Raw genomic sequence first — 20,169 nt, 5'->3', positions numbered from 1 at the left:
GCTCTGAGTCAAATGATGTGATGATGAGTCAAGTTATACTGTTTCGATATTTCGTCATATCGATACTTTTATTGTTTATATTAAATGATTCCCGTATTGCCAAGGAGTTATTTACACTACTAATATAAATGTTTACATGTATTTATACATTTAATCTTCACAAATTAGGATTGGAAACCTGGCGCAGCCTCTGCTCAAGTATCATCTCCTGCATCAGGGAATGATGCTGCAACACTGAACACTGACATCACCAAGCAGGGTGACTTGGTCCGTACCCTCAAGGCTGCGAAGGCTGACAAGGCCAAAGTTGACGAGGCAGTCAAAACTCTATTGGATTTGAAAACTAAATACAAGGCAGCTACTGGCCAGGTAAGTTTCATTGTCTTTTCAAAGTTGTAGGATGTCTTTGATCCAAGTTATACATGTTCGACGAATCGTCATTTCCATGTACATTACTGATTTTTGGACGAAAAATACTGGATTTACTGTAAATGTATTTCTAAATGCCTCATACACCATTTAATTAGTTTCAATGGGTTATCGGTTAAGGAGCAGGACCCTTATCCAAGATTTCTTGGATTCGATCCCCTTCCGTTGTACCACTGTCGTGTCAACTCCTTTTACTGGATTCTCGCTCAGTGGAGAAGGATGTCATGTATATATTATTTTTTCCTTGTGTTTAGGATTGGAAACCTGCAGCCACAGAAGCTCCAGTCGCCTCATCAAAATCGGACGAGCCAAAAATGTTAGACCAAGAGATCACCAAACAAGGAGACTTAGTCCGTTCCCTCAAAGCCAGCAAAGCTGAGAAGGCGAAAGTTGACGAGGCTGTCAAAATTCTTCTCGATCTCAAAGCCAAATATAAAGCCGCCACCGGTGCGGTAAGTTTTAAAAATACCTTCCTAACTTCCTAAAAGTACCTTCGTAACTTATCTACACACAAATACATAAAATTTCCTTATTTTATATATATATTTGTAATCAACTTCTTTATAATTTACTAGCGGTCGCCCGCGACTTCGTCCGACGGTGGAAATTCACCACTTTTAAAAATTTTTGAATTACATTATATTTCGTATTTCTTTTTATGATTTTTGAACAAATTTTAAAGCTGTAACTCTTAAAATGAAGGACTTTCCATACAAATTTTCAATCCCTATTTCACCCCCTTCTCATTTAATTTTCGCAATAAAAAGTATTATGATCTTAAACCGTGCCATTCCAGCGTTTGAATTCATTTAGTAGTTTCAGCGTGATGCCCAAATAACAAAAAAACACAAAAAAATCGAAAAAAAATATCTTTTATAACCTTTATCTAATTATTTAATACGTAGTTGATGTCTCTTAGACGCGTACGAAGCGTTTCAGTTCTTCGTTCTTAATCCGCACTACGAAGTTATGGAATACCCTTCCACCCTCCGTTTTCCCTACCACGTGCAATATGGGTATATCTAACTAATACTACGACCACTACCGTGATGGCCCAGTTTCACCTGTGTAGTTCCCGTTCCCGTGGGAATACGGTAATGAAACATACCTATGGGACTCGCTCAGATTGTAGTTTCCCATTGGTGAAAATTTTTCAAAATCTGTTATTTTTGGTTAAGGCGTGATTGAATCGATTTGGTATATAGATAAATCGGACCTTTGAGCAGAACATAGGCTACTAATATCCCGAAAAAAATCCACGATTCCCGCAGGATTTGTAAAAATCTATTTATCTCACGCAAATAGGATTGCTGTTTGTATTGTTGGGGTGATGTCACATGTAAACACTTAGAGCAAATATTGTATTGAAAACTAAATAAATATGACGTAAATGACAATTTTATACAGCTGAGTCAACATGTCTTATTGGATGATATCCCCAATTGTGTTAATGCTTACACCAAATTTTATTTAATGTTTTATCATACCTTGACGACCTCCGTGGCGCAGTGGTATGCGCAGTGGATTTACAAGATGGAGGTCCTGGGTTCGTTATCGGCTGGGTAGATTGAGGTTTTCTTAATTGGCCCCGGGTCTGGCTGGTGGGGCTTCGGCCGTGGCTTGTTACCAACCTACCTACAAAGGCGCTAAGTGATTATCGTTCAGAAATTTAGTTTTTCACCACTCCCGCGGGAACCATGGATTTGCCTATAATGAAAGTTGGTCAATAACCTCTTTTAACATCCAGTGAAAGTCACATTAAAATCCGTTCAGCCATTCCAATGATTAGCCCGGACAAACAGCCAGACAGACAAAAGTTTGTTTGTGTATTGGTCATTATCAATCCATATACGGCTCACTGCTGAGCTCGAGTCTCCTCTCAGTATGAAAGGGGTTAGGCCAATAATCCACCACGATGGCCCAATGCGGATTGGCAGACTTCACACACGCAGAGAATTAAGAAAATTCTCTGGTATGTTTTCATGGTATGTCACGATGTTTTCCTTTACCGTTTGAGACATGTGATATTTAATTTCTTAAAATGCACACAATTAAAAAATTGGAGGTGCATGCCCCGGACCGGATTCGAACCCACACTCCACCACCAAATTTGAAATAGATTTGTATTTGTTTTAAAGGACTGGAAACCAGGTGCAGCGCCAGTAGCAAACGTCCAAATGGCTGAGGATGCTAAAGTTGTTAAACTTTTAGAGCAAATAGCAGCGCAGGGCGACAAAGTGCGCAAAATTAAAGCAGAGAAAGCAGAAAAGTCAGTTGTTGATGTTGAGGTCAGTAAAGTTAGGTTTCTGTGCAACTTTTCATGTTGATAAAAAATTTTAAATAAAAAACATTCAACCGACTTCAAACAAACAAACAAACAAACAACATACTGACTAAACTAAAAAGCGAAAAATAACATCATACTAAGTTCTATGTATCATATTATGTTCTAACTGATGATCAGTTTGAAGGCGGTGCTAAATCTAAAAGAAAAAAGAATTATTCAAATCGGTCCAGGCGTCTTCAAGTAATCAGGTAACATACATAAAGACGAATTGAAAACCTCCTCCTTTTTTTGAAGTCGGTAAAAAAACAATGTTATGGAAAATTATTATCAAATATTTTTCAATTACATGTAAAATTATATACAACTAGTAGACGCGCCGCGGTTTCATCCGCGTAGTTTACGTTCCCGTGAGAATACTGGCACAAAATATAGCCTATGACACTCACAAATAATGTGGCTTTCCTATGGTAAAAGATTTTTTTTTTATTTTCAAAAATTACCTCCTGTACCACCACAAATTTTATAATAATTAGTATGAATAGATAGATGATATTTTTAAAATACTCGAAATATATTATTCCAGGTGACCAATCTACTGAATCTGAAAGCACAATACAAGGCTTTGACTGGCAGTGAATGGACACCGAAAGCATCATCATCTCAGGATTCTAAAAAGATTCCCGAAAAGGTAATTTCAATAGATTTTTTAAATTTTCAACTTACACCTATCTACTTTACTAACACAAAGTAAACACCTGTCTTTACATTATATTACATATTTTTATAAATTAGAAACCCTTATAGGATCCGTCCGTCTGTCTAATAGCCATGATAGCCCAGTGGATATGACCTCTGCCTCCGATTTCGGAGGGTGTGGGTTCGACTCCGGTCCGGGGCATGCACCTCTAACTTTTCAGTTTTGTGCATTTTAAGAAATTAAATATCACGTGTCTCAAACGGTGAAGGAAAACGTCGTGAGGAAACCTGCATACCAGAGAATTATCTTAATTCTCTGCGTGTGTGAAGTCTGCCAATCCGCATTGGGCCAGCATGATAGACTATTGGCCTAACCCTTCTCATTCTGAGAGGAGACTCGAGCTCAGCAGTGAGCCGAATATGGGTTGATGACGACATATTTTTAATCAATTCTTTATAACACATACATTTTCCCTAGAGTGCAAGTAAAACAACAACAAATCAGAATGGTGAATCATCCACAGAAGTAAAACAGCAGGCGAAACCAAAGAAAGCAGACAAGGTAATAAAATAACTATGTACTACATTTTATTATTTACTAGCGGACGCCCGCGACTTCGTCCGCCCTTAGACCTCTTTAATTCAGCCTTACAGTAGTATCGCTGTAAAAATGGAGTAACTTCTCCCGTTTTCCCAACATTTCCCTTCACTGCTCTGCTCCTATTGATTGTAGCGTGATGAAAAGTATACTATAACCTGCCCAGGAGTGTGAAGAATAATTGTACCAAGTTTCGTTAAAATAAGGAAAATATTTTAACGAAACTTGGTACAATTATTATACAGAATTATAGACAGACATGATAAAAATTTTAGTGATTGCATTTTTGGCATCAATATCGATCACTCATCCCCCTGAAAAATTTTGGAAATATATTTCATGTACAGATTTATTATAAGTATAGATTAAAATACATTTAATTGTTATTTATGAAAAAGTTAATATTATTCAGCATTCATTGTTTATCTCGTATATTTTTAAATAATCAAACGCTAAAAATTTAAATACTAACAAAATTCCCGCGAATTCGCTCGCGTGTAAACGATTCTCTATATCCTTAAGGATTACCAGTAAGAAGTAACAGTGAAGAGTTAAGGGTATACAAAACTACTTGCGGGTACTGTAAGGTCCCTTGTCCTTACTGTAATAGCAGTAAGTCACCGTCTCACCACTACATTATTATACACTATAATGGCCAGCAGCACACGTCCGCCTTCTCTCGATGCCAGAGACAGACTGCCCGCTTTCTCCCACTACCGGTTATATGTACACAAACACTACAGGTATAATTTATTTTATTATTTGTCAGGCTCCAAAACCTGCGAAGCCAGTTAAAGAAGAGTCGACATCGAACGTAAAGAAGGTCACTCGATTGGGTTTGGAAGCCAGCAAAGAGACAGATTTGCCCGAATGGTACTCACAAGTGATCACCAAATGTAAGTGACATTACAAACAATATAATATCAGGACAAAAGTAGTGTAGTGTTGTAATGTCTGGCATACTATATTCTTTGGTTATTACTAAGTGAGGGTGAGTAAATAAATCAGTTAGCATCCGACCGCTGTGTTTCATTGACGTACATTACACTGGCGACGAGGATGGGATTTTTAATTATTTAGATCACGCGTGCTTAAAGTTCTTAATTAAAATGCCTTACGGTAAAATTGAACCGTTTGATCTTTATTCCGGGAAGTGGTCATTGTATGTTCGTCGAGTGGAACAGTTTATATTTCTTAATGACATTCAAAGTACACACAAAGTAGCCACGTTGATTACGTTAGTGGGTGATCGTACATACAATTTAATGTGTGATTTGTGCGCGCCGACTAAACCGGAGGAAAAGACGTTCGACGAATTGGTGAAAATAGTAAAGAATCATCTGGAACCTCAACGTTCAATTTACGTGGAGCGAGAAATATTTCGACAACAAAAACAAAATGTTGGAGAGTCCATACTCGAATTTTTACAAAATTTGAAACATTTGGCGACCGAATGTAATTTTGGGCAAAATCTTGAAGAAAACCTGTGTGAGCAGTTTTTAACTGGGTTGCGAAATTCGGAGATTAAAGCCAGATTATTAATGGAGAAGAATTTAACATATAAGAAGGCGGTGGAGCTAGCTCTCGGTTTAGAAGCCGCGGAGAAGCATGTAGACAGAGTCAGCGGCCGCAACAGTATGGGCGGTGCTTATTCTGGAGTCTTCGGCGGTAACGCAGGCGCGAGCGGCGTCGGCGGTGGAGCCGGTGCGCCCGGCGCGCCCGGCACGAGCGGCGCGCCCGGCACGAGCGGCGCGGGCGGCGCGAGCGGCGAAGCGGGCCGTGAAAGTGTCCACGCACTACGGGGCGCGGGCCGCGGACGGCCTACCTTCTCCTCGGCGCACTGCTGGAGGTGTGGCAAGGGACATCAAGCAGATAAGTGTCGATTTAAGCAATATAACTGTGACCTATGTAATATAAAAGGCCACCTAAAGGTCATGTGTAAATCTGGGAATAAATCAAGTGCTAAGCGCCATAATTTTTTAAGTGATGATTCTGAAAGTGAAATTTATAACATAAGGGCGGTTTCGAGCGGTGACAGACCGTATTTTGTAGACGTAAAAATAGGCAATGTAACATTGAAATGTGAATTAGATACCGGTAGCAAAATTTCGGCTATAAGTGAAAAATGTTACAATAAAATGTTTTTAAACTATTTAATTCATAAAGACGGAATTAAACTATGTTCATACTCGGGCTCACGAATCGAACCGGTCGGTTATATTTTAGTAGACGCATGTATTGATGATAATTACCAAAGTAACTTAAAATTATACATTATAAAGAACGGAAGTCGTCCGCTATTAGGTAGAAGTTGGATTCAGAAATTTAATATTAATGAACTTTTTATTAATAATATCTCAAAAGAGAGTAGTGACCATGAATACCGCGACCGGTTCGTTGAGGAGTTAAAAAGAGAATATCCTTCTGTATTTACGGATAAATTGGGTGAATGTAAGAAACAAATTCGCTTACAGCTCACAGATAATGACCCTATTTTCTTACGCGCGCGGCCGGTACCATTGGCGTTGCGATCCGCAGTGGAGAGAGAAATTCATCGCTTAGAAAAAGAAGGATCGATTTATCCGGTCGAACATTCAGATTTTGGTACACCGATCGTCCCGGTGATTAAATCGACTGGAGATATTAGATTGTGTGGGGATTATAAATCAACTATTAATCCTAAATTAAAACGGGATCATTATCCTCTACCGCGTATAGAGGATTTATTTGCGGCTTTGAGCGGGGGGCAAGAATATTCAAAAATTGACCTCACGACCGCGTATATGCAAGTACCTCTCCACCCGGATTCGCAAGCGTGTACGGCAATTTCTTCGCACATAGGTACCTACGCATTTAAACGGACCCCCTACGGTTTGAGTTGTGTACCGGAAAAGTTTCAGAAAATAATGGAAGAAACTCTTAGAGGTCTATCTAATACGGTAGTATTCCTAGATGATATATGTGTAACTGGAAAAGACCGAGAAACACATAAACATAATCTGCGGGCTGTAATCGAAAGATTGGCGGCAATGGGGTTAACTGTAAAAATAAACAAATGTAGTTTTTTACAAAAAAGTGTATCGTACCTAGGCTTTATTATTGATAAAGATGGTTTACATCCGGACATGTCAAAAGTGGAGGCTATTGTGAAAGCTCCAAACCCGACAAACGTGACTCAATTGAAAGCGTTTTTAGGCCTAATAAATTATTATGGAAAGTTTGTTCCTAATTTAAGCTAAAAATCAAGAATGGAAGTGGGATTTAAGTTGCGAAAATGCATTTAAAAATATAAAAAATATTTTAGCTAGTGACAGAGTATTATGTCATTATGACCAAGCATTACCGTTAGTTTTGTCAGTGGACAGTAGTGCTTACGGCATTGGGGCAGTTCTGGCACATGCTTTTCCCGATGGCACTGAACGCCCTATCAGCTGTGCTTCAAGAACTCTTGGAGACGCGGAAAAGAATTATAGCCAATTAGATAAGGAGGCACTGGCGATAATGTATGGCATACAAAAACATCATCAATATCTATTCGGAAGAAGATTTATTTTGAAAACAGACCACCAACCACTAGTGTATATTTTTGGGCCAAAAGGGGGAATTCCACAAACGGCAGCGAGTCGGCTGCAAAGATGGGCGGCTAAATTAGCAGCGTATGATTTTGAGATTAATTACGTAAAATCAAAATCCAACGGAAATGCAGATGCGTTGTCGCGCTTACCGCTTGTTAGTGATAACGACCGCGAGCAACACATAGAAGAGAAACATTACTTATTCTACATAGATGAAACGTTACCGGTGAGTTATAAAGACATCGCAATTGAAATAAAGAAGGATAATTTATTGAGCCGAATATATGGATATATAATGTTTGGATGGCCAGAAAAATGTAAAGAAGATGAACGAGCGTTCTACGTGAGGCGCGCAGAACTTTACATTGATCATGGTTGTATTTTGTACAAATATCGATTAGTAATCCCACAAAAATTACAGGAAAGAGTGTTATTTGAAATACACTCAGGACATTTAGGAATAGTAAAAATGAAATCCATTGCTAGAAATTATGTGTATTGGCCGTCTATAGATAAGGATATAGAGTGTATCGGGCAGAAGTGTGAAGCATGTCTCAATGTAAGGGACGCCCCTCCGAAAACCACTCTGCATCCTTGGGAGTTTCCTTCAGGACCTTGGAAGCGACTCCATGCAGATTTCGCTCAAATACAGGGCAAATACTATATTGTTGCAGTCGACGCGCACAGTAAATGGATAGAGGCGGAACAAATACGTAGCATTTCTGCATACCATACTATCAAGTTTTTCCGAAGTTTATTTTCTAAATTTGGATTAATTGAGCAATTGGTAACAGACAACGGACCCCCTTTCCAAAGCGCAGAATTCAGAGAATTTTGCAATAAAAACATGATCCGACATGTCACGTCTTCACCATATAGACCTCAAGGAAATGGAGCTGGGGAGAATGCAATTAAAACGGTGAAGAAGACGATTAAAAAAGCAATTCTAGAAGGTGCAGACATACATGCTAGTTTATGTAGATTTTTGATGCAGTATAGGAATTGCCCACACATAACGACGGGAATAGAACCGGCAGTTGCATTGATAGGGAGACGGCTTCGGAATAGACTAGATGCTATGCGACCGGATACGTCTAATATTGTAGCAGAAGCCCAAAATAAACAAATAGAGAACTCTGGGGGAATCGTTCGAAAGTTCGAGATTGGGGATAAAATATTAACACGTAACTATTCTGCGAAAGACAATAAATGGATTGAAGGAGATATAATAGAAAAAACGGGACCAGTATCATTTAAAATTTTACTAAATAAAGGAAATATTTGTCGCCGACACACAGATCAAATTTTACCACAAAGAAGTAGTCGTTTCTCGTGGGATATGGGAGGTAGATCAGAACCACCTGCAGAAATAAGCATATCGGATCAATACGTTAACACAAAACCCCGAAAAAATAATGAAAAACCAGAAGATAATGGTTCTCCCGAGAGAGAAATGGAAATAGAGGAATCACCCGAAGGCGTCGAGCAATCGCTCCCGATGCAGTCACAACCTCAACCAGCATCGGCACCTACGTCATCGCCAAGATCGCCTAAAGGAGTAGATTTGATTCCAGAAGCATCCGAGGATACGGTAGGAAGGCCGAAGCGGACCTGCCGACTTCGTAAAAAAAAAATCATAAATAAATTGTAGGCATTAAAGGACCTTTCAATTGGGACAGGTTTGAAATTTAAAAAAAAAAAAAAAAATGGTAATGGATATAAAGTTCTGAAAATAATGTAAAAAAAAAAAAAAAAAATCTATTGTACTATTAGACAAGTCAAATGTTTATAAATAATTTAAGGGCTAATATAGATATTTAGATTTTTTTTTTGGTAAGGGAAAGGAAGATACTAATAGTAAAAGTAAAAGTAATTAAAAGTTATCTTGTATTGTAAAAAAAAATAATAATAATAATAATAATAATGTAAGACTTTTCATAGGAAAGAGATGTGTAGTGTTGTAATGTCTGGCATACTATATTCTTTGGTTATTACTAAGTGAGGGTGAGTAAATAAATCAGTTAGCATCCGACCGCTGTGTTTCATTGACGTACATTACAAAAAGCATTATTAATGTTGTGTCAAAAGAAAATTGATTCGTGTGTTTATTTAGACCATTGATTCCCAAAGTGGTCCAGGGGTCTACGGAAGACTCGGCGGGGGTCTACGTTGATGTGACTTAAAAATGGGGGTTCACAGTACGTAAGCAGGGGGTCCACGAAAATTTATCTGGTTTTATACCGAATGGGAAGTTTCTAAATTCCAAATTAATTAATTAACTAAGAAAGTAATTAACTCACACATTTTTTTTTAAAAACTATTATCTTTCGGTGGCTGTTGATTCAGCTAATCACATTTTTTGCCGAGTTTTGGATAGAAATTCAGCAGGGGGTCCACTGAATTATTATAACATCATAAACACCTTACGTACCTTATATACATGCGCATTTTAAGTACGCTTACTATAGTGCGCGCACGATAAGTTTGCGCGAGGCCGAAATCAGAACTAATTAAAAGTGCCGCCATCTTGTCATCTATCTCTAGGCGGGTAAAAGAGATCACTAAAATAATAGGCTACTCGCCTGCTGTACAAGATTTTTTGTATAGGCAGTTTAGATGCCTAGAAACTCTTATCACATTTTTATTTGTGATTTCGTAATTGTAATAATTTTATAAAACAAAATTGTATTTTTATCACGTCACCGCAAACGCCAATCCCGCCGTCTATAAATGACGTCACTTGCTAATGTGCTGTGTTTCGGCGGCAAAAATTTTACGTAGATAATTTATCATTCATATTGAATTTTTTACTATTGACGGGACAAAATAAAATATAGCTTATAATACTTCCATAATTCAGTTTAAACACTGTTTACAAAAGAGGCAAGTAGCCTATTGCGCCGCTAGTCGCGCGCAGATTTATCTTGCGCGCACTATACAAGATTTTTTAATAGTGCCTGTACTACCAACAGACAACAGACAAGAAACCAGCTAGAAGACCAACTATATGTTTCATTAATAAATTGTTGTCTTTGTATTGTCTCTTTTGTTGTACCTCCAAGAATCTTTGGCGTTTTAATTTTTTTAATTTTTTTTTTATTCTTTATTTAAAGGGCTAAGTTAGCCCTTGATTACAATCTCACTTGATGGTAAGTGACGATGGAATCTAAGATAGAAGCGGGCTAACTTGATAGGAGGAGAATGAAAGTCCACACCCCTTTCGGTTTCTACTCGACATCGTACCGGAACGCTAAATCGCTTGGCGGTACGTCTTTGTCGGTAGGATTGTAACTAGCCACGGCCAAAGCCTCCCACCAGCCAGACCTGGACCAATTAAGAAAACCTTAATCGGCCCAGCTGGGGATCGAACCCGAAACCTCCGTTTGTAAATCCACCGCGCACACCACTGCGCCACGGAGGCCGTCAATTCGTTTTATGATGTTGCTTGCGACGTTTGATCGACGACAACATTGACGTATTTTGAAGGATGGAGGTCCTGGGTTCGATCCCCTGGGCTGATTGAAGTTTTCTTCAAGACGTTGGCTAGTTTATATTTTTTTTATGTAATAGCTGAAATGATCGACTACTACGACATCTCTGGCTGCTACATCCTGCGTCCGTGGTCGTACAGCATCTGGGACGTGATCAGGAACTTCCTGAGCGCGCACTTCAGGAAACTGGGCGTCAAGGACGGATACTTCCCAATATTTGTGTCAAAGGTATGTGTACTAGCTGACACCGCACGGTTATACCCGCGTGGTTACCAATCCCATAGGAATACGGGGATAATATATAGCCTATAGCCTTCCTTGATAAATGGGCTATCTAACACTGAAAGAATTTTTCAAATCGGACCAGAAGTTTCTGAGATTAACGCGTTCAATCAAACAAACAAACAAATAAACTCCTCAGCTTTATAATATTAGTATAGATAAGCACGTCGATTTTATTTTTTACGGATAGAAAATACAAATTGTTGTTGACAAAATTTGACAAAATTTTTGTTTCGCTCTCTTGTCTACAAATAAACATAGATAATACAGTAAAAGTGTTCAAAACAGCCACTATAAACACCTGGAATTGAATTCATATCCGGTGTAAGCTGTCAATGTCATGTAATATTGTCAAATGTCAATAAGACAAGTTAAAAAGAAACATTAAATCGTAGACAAAGATCAATTAAACAAAAAATCCTTAAATTGTTAACTTTAAACGCATCCGCCATCGCGCCCGCATGTCAACGTGAATATCGTTACACATCTATACTAATATTATAAAGAAGAAATCTTTGTTTGTATGTTTGTTTGATTGTAATGAATAGGCTCAAAAACTACTGGACCGATTTTAAAAATTCTTTCACCATTCGAAAGCTACATTATCCACAAGTAACATAGGCTAAATTTTATTTTGGAAAAAATAGGGTTCCGTAAGATATTTGGGTTTTTCGAACACAAGGTGTAAAAAATCAACCAGAAAAGTTACTTATTTTGCGTGCGCTGCCTAAACTATAAAAGATAGAACCAAAAAAATGTTCAAACTAATTGTAGATCTTATAAATATCTACAAAACAAGTCCGCAATACACTATACCAATCTATTTCGAGTGAGGCACAACAACCATTTTCTTATTTAAAAATCTTGAATTTTTTAGTTTAGGGGTAGGGGTAGGGTAGGGGTAGTTGAAAGTTAATATCGATTTTAACGTGGACGAAGTCGCGGGCGTCGGCTAGTAATATATATATTTTCTAGGCGGCACTAGAACGTGAAAAGGATCACATAGCGGACTTCGCCCCCGAAGTGGCGTGGGTCACACACTCGGGCTCGTCCGAACTGGCCGAACACATCGCGGTCCGGCCTACGTCCGAGACCGTCATGTACCCGGCCTATGCCAGGTGGATACAGAGCCATCGCGACCTGCCCTACAAGCTTAACCAGTGGAACAACGTTGTGGTATGTTCTTCATTCTTTTTCATTTTTTTTTAAATACCTGACCTTATACTTCATTCATTATGCGACATCTTACAACCCCAATACACTACTCGCGTGTATCCGTTTAATCGGAGTTAATTAAATACGATAGTGTAGAAACAACCTGTCGTAATGTCACCTGTAATGTCGTGATAGCCCAGTGGATATGACCTCTGCCTCCGATTCCGGGGGGTGTGGGTTCGAATCCGGTCCGGGGCATGCACCTCTTAAGTTTTCAGTTGTGTGCATTTTAAGAATTTAAATATCACGTGTCTCTAACGGTGATGGAAAACATCGTGAGGAAAATGCAGGTTTCCTCACGATGTTTTCCATCACCGTTAGAGACACGTGATATTTAAATTCACAACAGAGAATTTTCTTAATTCTCTGCGTGTGTGTAGTCTTCCAATCTGCATTGGACCAGCGTGGTGGACTATTGGCCTAACCCCTCTCATTCTGAGAGGAGACTCGAGCTCAGCAGTGAGCCGAATATGGGTTGATAACGACGATGAGATAACAATGCTATGTATTGTCCAGAGATGGGAGTTCAAACAGCCACAGCCATTCCTAAGGACGCGCGAGTTCTTATGGCAAGAGGGTCACACCGCCTTCAGGACACAAGAGGAAGCTGCTGAGGAAGTTTTACAGATTTTAGGTAAATTTGAAATGTGAAGTATAATTTTCATTTATAATTTCAAATACAATTTTCATTATATCACTCGCATATTCCTACCCCGAGGAGATCACCCCCGTGATCCAAACATGCAATTAATTTTTTTTATGTTTCACTTCTATTTTCAGCAAGTCAAAGTATAAGTTGCTTCTTCCTTATTTTAGTACTAATATACTCGTATATACTACTCATCAAAAAAATCGACACAGTCCGCCTGTAACAGTACTTGCGGACTGTTTCGATTTTTTTGATGAGAAGCATACAATTACAACCCCCGTTTTTGTGGGGTTGCATTTTTTATAATTTAATAAAATTCTATTAATGAATTATCCTTAAAGCAACTTTTTACAAATAGATTGATTGTTCACAAACTTTTGACCCTTATTTGACTCTCATATGGCTGACATTTTTTTTCTTGGTACCTACCCCGGTTAAACTAGACCGTCACTCTATTAGACTTTTAATGCAATTATAGAAAGTGTCCAAACAATCTTGAGTGCAAAAAAATATGTATAGTGCTATAAACTTATCTGACCCGGTGGCCAAAGCTGGAACTAACCCAAAGAGTCTAAGAACTATTCGTCGTCGTCGCGGCGGTCGCCATTTGGAAAAACATACATACAGGTGAACGTAGAAACCTCCTCCTTTTTGGAAGTAAAGTGCGACTGGGCCAGATAATTTTGTGGCACTATACATATTTTTATATCCCAAAACTCTTCTATAAACTTTGTGGTGTACAGATCTGTACGCGCGCGTGTACGAAGAGTTGATGGCAATACCAGTTATCAAGGGACGCAAAACTGAGAAGGAGAAATTTGCTGGCGGAGACTACACCACCACAGTAGAGGCGTATATCCCTGCCAGTGGACGAGGGATACAGGTATGCATATATTTTAGTCGAATTAAATTCCTTAATCCTCAACGAATATGATAAAGATTCAGATAGTCCTTAGTTATTTCAAAGATTCCAGGAACCTTTCAATCCTTTCAGGATTTGCAAGGAGTTCCTCCTTCAGATTTTTTGGCATTAGCAACACTTTCTTTATAGCTCCACTGTAAAGGGGCGGACGTATCACCGGGAGGTCGTGGTTCGAGCTCCGCCCGATGGACTATTGTCGTAGCCACTCCTAACACTAACAGTCTTTTCCAAGTATTATGAGGGGAACTGGACTATTGGTTATATTTAATAGATGTTGCAAATGTTCTTGAAAAAATAGTGTGATTAAAAAATGTATATTCGTTTATTTTACAGGGTGCAACGAGTCACCATTTAGGACAGAATTTCTCAAAAATGTTTGAAATAGTCTATGATGATGCTGAGACTCAAGAGAAAAATTATGTTTACCAGAATTCATGGGGCCTTACTACCAGAACTATAGGTTAGTATTGAATGCTTGTCTTGAAAGTTTTGAAATGTTACTTTATTTGGTCAAACCTCGGAAAATTATACCGCAGTTTTTTTTTTGTTTCATCATCAAATTTTCGGGATCAGGCACTATATTGGAAAAGAGTGTGAGAATCGATTTTTCGTTCTAGTGCCCTTAATATACAACTCATAAGAAATTTATGGACATTTTTTGTAGGAAATTTAATCCTCTATAATTTTGATTCTATTACTTTCTGCCGTAGAACTTATTGCTGTTTAAGGATAAACTTCCACCATTGACGCCATGTCAGCTGATCAGCATACTGATCCAGCCTAAAGATTCGTATTTCACTGATTGACATTGCTTGACAGCTGTCTTTGAAAATGCTCGCTGTCTTTGAATGTGAACGTCAATGTCATCGGATACATTTAACAGTAAATTCATTCTATCTTTGTCAAACTGTCAGTTTTCCTAAAGATTTCGACAAAATCTGTCAAATTTAATGTCAAATCCATAGAAAAACTGTCAGTTAGATACAGATAACTCAATGAATTTGATGCCAAACGACGAGACTGGGTTTCTCCTTTTTATATTCTTGAGTTTAACCACAGTCATGCTTTGTTGGAAAGTACTGATGATCTATAAATTATATAAAATGAACGACGCCAAATAGTGACAAACATTTAATGTAGTCTTTTCTTTTTAATATATATTTTTTTTTAATTATTCTTTCTTTTGGTCTTCTATTGTATTGCAATATATCCCATGCATCTTTGTATTTAGGCGTCATGGTTTTGGTACACGGCGATGACCGTGGACTGGTGCTGCCTCCACGCGTCGCCGACATTCAGACCATAGTGGTGCCGTGTGGCATCACCGTCTCCAGTACCGCGGAGGAGCGCAAGAGCCTCATGGACTCTTGCAAGCAGTTGGTTGAGGAGCTGATGAAGGTCGGCATCAGGGCTGAAGGCGACTACAGGGACAACTACTCGCCGGGATGGAAGTTCAACCATTGGGAACTTAAGGTGAGATACAACTGTTATTATATGTTTTTCAAACATTCGAGTTGCTAAGTATAGTCGATTCGACTCATGTGTAGTAAGGTACTCTGTTTTGCCGCGTGTTTGTGATAGTGAATCATTGGAGGCGTACCCATTAGGGGTCATCTTGTAGCCAATGGACGTGAGATACACACACTTATTACCTTCACTTGCTTTTCTTCTCCAGGTGCATTTGAGGTCATCCTTCCATTTTTGGCAGGGACGAGTTTTTTTTCTTTTTCTGTCACTTCCCTGGTCTACTAAACTCTTTTTATCCTTTTGTTAGTTCCCTGACAATGATAATGGTGATTGACATCAACAGGGTGTCCCGATCCGCGTGGAGCTGGGCCCCAAGGACATGGCTCGCGGCGAAGTGGTGGCGGTGCAGCGGTTCACCGGAGACAAAGCGACGCTCAAGCGCACGGAGGCGCCTGCCAACCTCCTGGCGCTGTTGGACCAGATCCACGACGCTATGTTGGCTAAGTACGCCTTATTAATATAACAATAACTAGCTGAGGCCACGCGGTTTCACCCGCGTGGTTTCCGTTCTCGTAGGAATACGGGGATAATATATAGTCTATAGCCTTCCTCGATAAATGGGCTATCTAACACTGAAATAATTTTTCAAATCGGAGCAGTAGTTCCTGAGATTAGCGCGTTCAATCAAACAAACTCTATAAACTTTATAATATTAGTATAGATTAGTATAGATATGTTATTTCTTTCAGATATTTAAATCCAGTCACTCGTATTTGAATATACTAAAGCCAAACTCGATGTGGAATGTTTATCAACAAAAATTGAGGGTATAAGTCGCTGCTAATTTTACGCATAATAATATTTTTACAAAATGAATGACGATTAATTTGATTAATAAGACTATATACGTTAAACTTTAGACTAGATGACCAGTGGTTTTGAATGCAGTCTTCAGTTCGAAACCTGGAAGGGGCTATAAAATATTGAGTTTATTGTACTTCAAAGAATTTCTAGATTTTTATAGAAATAAGTACCTAGTATGTAAAATAATCTACGGTTCGTTCTAGAGCTACCAAGGAGCGCGACGCAAGGGTGTCGCTAGTGACGCAGTGGGACGACTTCGTGAGTGCGCTGGAGCAGAAGCACATGCTTCTGGCGCCCTTCTGCGGCCTCACGCCCTGCGAGGACAGCATCAAGAACGACAGTGCCAGGTGAGCTGTGATACTCTGCTCTTCTGTTCTATCTAGGGATATCTAGGAGCGCGAAGCAGTAGCACATGTTTCTGGCGCCCTTCTGCGGCCTCACTCCCTGCGAGGACAGCATCAAGAACGACAGTGCCAGGTAAGCTGTGAGACTGCTCTTCTATTCTATCTGAGGATACCAAGGAGCGCAAAGAAGTAGCGCATGCTTCTGGCGACCTTCTGTGGCCTCACGCCCTGCGAGGACAGCATCAATAACGACGGTGTCAGGTGAGCTGTGACACTCTGCTCTTCTATTCTATCGAGGGATACCAAGGAGCGTGTGAACTTATTTACCCGAATGTCTTATAAAAATCAATATATTCAAACCTAGACCTAGACATCATCCCCATTAATACCATGTATACAAACTGTAGGGACTTATGAGGAAATGTCATAAATAGCATATTGTATTAGAAATATTTTTATGCAGGACCGACGACGACCCTACGTCAGAAGTGAAAGGGCCGGCGATGGGGGCGAAGTCCCTCTGCATCCCCTTCACCCCCCCGCGCCCGCTCGCTGACGACGACCGCTGCATCCACCCAGCATGCAACAACAAGCCTAAATTCATCACCCTCTTTGGACGAAGCTATTAGAGGGAATATAAAAATATATCTATATGAATAATAAGTTATTAATTTTCTATTGATACATCCGTTTTTTATTTCCTACCAAAGGAGAAGGCCGGCCTTTGTATGTAGCTGTGTCTTGTAAAAAAAATCATGTGCTGTGACATATAGTACCTCAATTTACAGCTTACGAGTAATACATTATGCAATGTATTACAGTATTACAAAGGCCCGACAAATGGCGGTATATCCATTCACATTGGCTAGATTTTTAAATGACACTGGCCGGTGTCTGGCAGTAGCAACACCAGTGCGAGAAATCTGGCCCTGCGCTGACCAACCCGCATGCCCAGTGTGGTCAGTATCGGGCAAGTCTTTGTATATGGACCAACAAAATATAACACAGCAGATGGCTTTGTATCGTGATATTTGGAAGTCCTTACAAAAGGACCTATGTCCTGCAGTGGACGTCCATCGGCTGATATGATGATGATGATATGTAGCTTATAGCCTTTCTCGATAAATGGGCTTTTCAACACAAAAAAAAATCAATTTTAACCATCAGTTCGTCAGTAGGTAAGGCAGAAGTACGAAATTGCCTATAACAGGCGAGCAAATGTTGTATAGCGGCCTTTAGCGGGAGTCGATATTTATGCGAACTTTGAATGCATGTAAAATCATAACTATTTGGTATTTTTAAATAAAACAAATCTAGTGTAACTGTATAAATAAAAGCTCTAATATAACGAAGTTTCAAATAATTTTGCGTACCTAGTAACATTATCTGTTGTGGTGGAATCAAAAACTTATTGCATACTACTTTGGGTGTATTGCAATGAAAGTGTGTAGTTCTCAGTTCTGCCACCATTGATTAACACAAGTCATTTTTTTCAAGTTTTTTAATTACTATAATATTCCACTTGCTTACGCCGCCCGGTGGTTATCTGCGTGGTTCCTGTTCCCGTAAGAATACAGGAAGCCTTCTTTGATAAATGGGCTATCTAACACTGAAAGAATTTTTCGAATTGGACTAGTAGTTCCTGCGATTAGTGTTTTCAAGCAAATAAACAAACAGATTCTTCAGCTTCATAATATTAGAATAGAATAAAATCTCTGTATAGGTGACAGTGACAGTATAGAAAACTTTAGTTCATGTTCCTTATATTATGTATACTAAAGTAAAGCCATACTCTATGTGCACTGTTTACCAACAAACTAATTAGAAATTAAGGTAGAAAAATTGTCATTTCATATCATATTCATTTTAAATAATGTATTGTCTCATAATAAAATATTCAAAATATTATATCTAATTGTTCTAAGCTTATTAATCAAATTTATTTTCATCAATTTAAGAACAAGTTAATTATAAATATTATTGTGTGAAATGACTAGTGATTTATAACCTAATTTTTAATTTGTTTGTTGGTTGTATTGAGTATGGCTTATATGTATAATTTGACAGGTTGCCATTCCTGTATTATATAATATAGCCTTCCTTGATAAATGGACTATCTAACACGGAAAGAATTTTTCAAATTGTACCAGTAGTTCCTGAGCTTAGTGCGTTCAACCAAATAAACAAACAAACAAACAGCAGCTTTATAATATTAGTATAGATTATAATATAGATATTAAGGTTAAAGAAGTATCATTCTCATAAATTATTTAAATGCTCATCAAGTTCCTGAATCCTTCTTTTCTTTGAGTTCAAAAGTTGTACAAATTTGCCATATAAACTTGATTCTAATGAATTTTTCATATCAACAAATTTCTCCAATTCATTTTTCCATTTTTCCAATTCATTATTTAAATTTTCTGTCTTATTCTGGTATTTATCAATTTCATTACAATGTGTCTTGTTCTCAGTTATCAGGAAATCAATTAAATCATTTTTAGTTCCTGCTACTTCGTCTTCTTTTACTGACACAAAACCATGAACCATGGTTCCTGTTGAACCTTCATATTTTTTTTTCCAATAGAACTTTTTATGATTGCTGTCACCTTCATGTGTAAAATCATACGCGTATGTCTTGTTGTTCATTCTTAAAGCATCTTTTACACTATTAATATATTGTTCCTCAGTTTCATCTAATATTTCCCTAAAATTTTTACACATAACGTAAGAAAAATCACCAGACCAACTCTGCTCTTCGCTGAAAACTTGTATGTGAAATAGATGGTCTTTATTGTTTTGCCATAATATCTTTACGTATATCAATTTTTCTTCCTGTTCATTGCTTTTGATAGTGAATTTAGACACAAAGTTGTAGTCCATATTTCTGAAAATATAAATATATAAACTTTCAGGACAGAGGAACAATCAGTAATTTAATTCAGTAAGTAAGTTTCGATCTTGAGCATATCTTGTCTTGAGATAAGGTACAATGTTTATTTTTGTTTGTTTAGTTTAGTCTTTGCATTTTTCGCACTAATTGAGCGCTACATTGAGCTACCGAAGTCCGAAATCCTTTGACATTGACATTTAAACATGTGAATTTGACTTTGACATTGTGATCTGGCTTGTCCGTATCAAGGAACTTATTTTATAGACTTAGGACAAAAAATCTATGGGCTTGTCAGTTGCTATTGTCAATTCATATTTTTATAGTAGCTTTACGGCTCTAAGTTCTAGCCTTTAGGAACCCTAAAAAAACCCTTATAGTTTCGCCTTGTCCGTCTGTCTGTCCGTCCGTCCGTCCGTCCGTGAAAATCTTCAAAAAAAATTTTGCCATAATAATCCAGTAT

General features: G+C 38.4%; 2 protein-coding genes across 4 annotated transcripts in view; one reads left to right on the top strand and one right to left on the bottom strand.

The window, feature by feature from the left end:
* Window positions 1-17,503, top strand: part of LOC112057188 (bifunctional glutamate/proline--tRNA ligase) — a 38,731-nt gene extending 21,228 nt beyond the window's left edge. For all 3 annotated transcript variants that reach the window (XM_024097688.2, XM_024097681.2, XM_024097708.2), the window contains 15 exons: window positions 169-369; window positions 684-881; window positions 2,568-2,717; window positions 3,300-3,404; window positions 3,891-3,974; window positions 4,780-4,906; window positions 11,156-11,304; window positions 12,334-12,534; window positions 13,090-13,207; window positions 13,966-14,105; window positions 14,478-14,604; window positions 15,376-15,617; window positions 15,955-16,115; window positions 16,679-16,822; window positions 17,283-17,503. In XM_024097688.2, the coding sequence (XP_023953456.1) occupies window positions 169-369; window positions 684-881; window positions 2,568-2,717; window positions 3,300-3,404; window positions 3,891-3,974; window positions 4,780-4,906; window positions 11,156-11,304; window positions 12,334-12,534; window positions 13,090-13,207; window positions 13,966-14,105; window positions 14,478-14,604; window positions 15,376-15,617; window positions 15,955-16,115; window positions 16,679-16,822; window positions 17,283-17,448 (2,313 nt within the window). In that variant the 3' untranslated portion in view covers window positions 17,449-17,503. The remainder of the gene's footprint in view (window positions 1-168; window positions 370-683; window positions 882-2,567; window positions 2,718-3,299; window positions 3,405-3,890; window positions 3,975-4,779; window positions 4,907-11,155; window positions 11,305-12,333; window positions 12,535-13,089; window positions 13,208-13,965; window positions 14,106-14,477; window positions 14,605-15,375; window positions 15,618-15,954; window positions 16,116-16,678; window positions 16,823-17,282) is intronic.
* Window positions 17,504-18,493: 990 nt separating this feature from the next.
* On the bottom strand, window positions 18,494-19,919 carry LOC112057364 (uncharacterized). The gene has a single exon (XM_024097855.2). It carries the CDS (start codon window positions 19,697-19,699, stop codon window positions 19,079-19,081), a length of 621 nt encoding a protein of 206 aa, XP_023953623.1. The 5' UTR covers window positions 19,700-19,919; the 3' UTR covers window positions 18,494-19,078.
* Between the last annotated feature and the right edge of the window lie 250 nt (window positions 19,920-20,169).

The sequence above is a fragment of the Bicyclus anynana genome, chromosome 21 (genome assembly GCF_947172395.1).
Source record: "Bicyclus anynana chromosome 21, ilBicAnyn1.1, whole genome shotgun sequence".
NCBI classification, from domain to species: Eukaryota; Metazoa; Arthropoda; class Insecta; order Lepidoptera; family Nymphalidae; genus Bicyclus; species Bicyclus anynana.
This window is presented reverse-complemented; position numbering and strand designations above follow the sequence as displayed.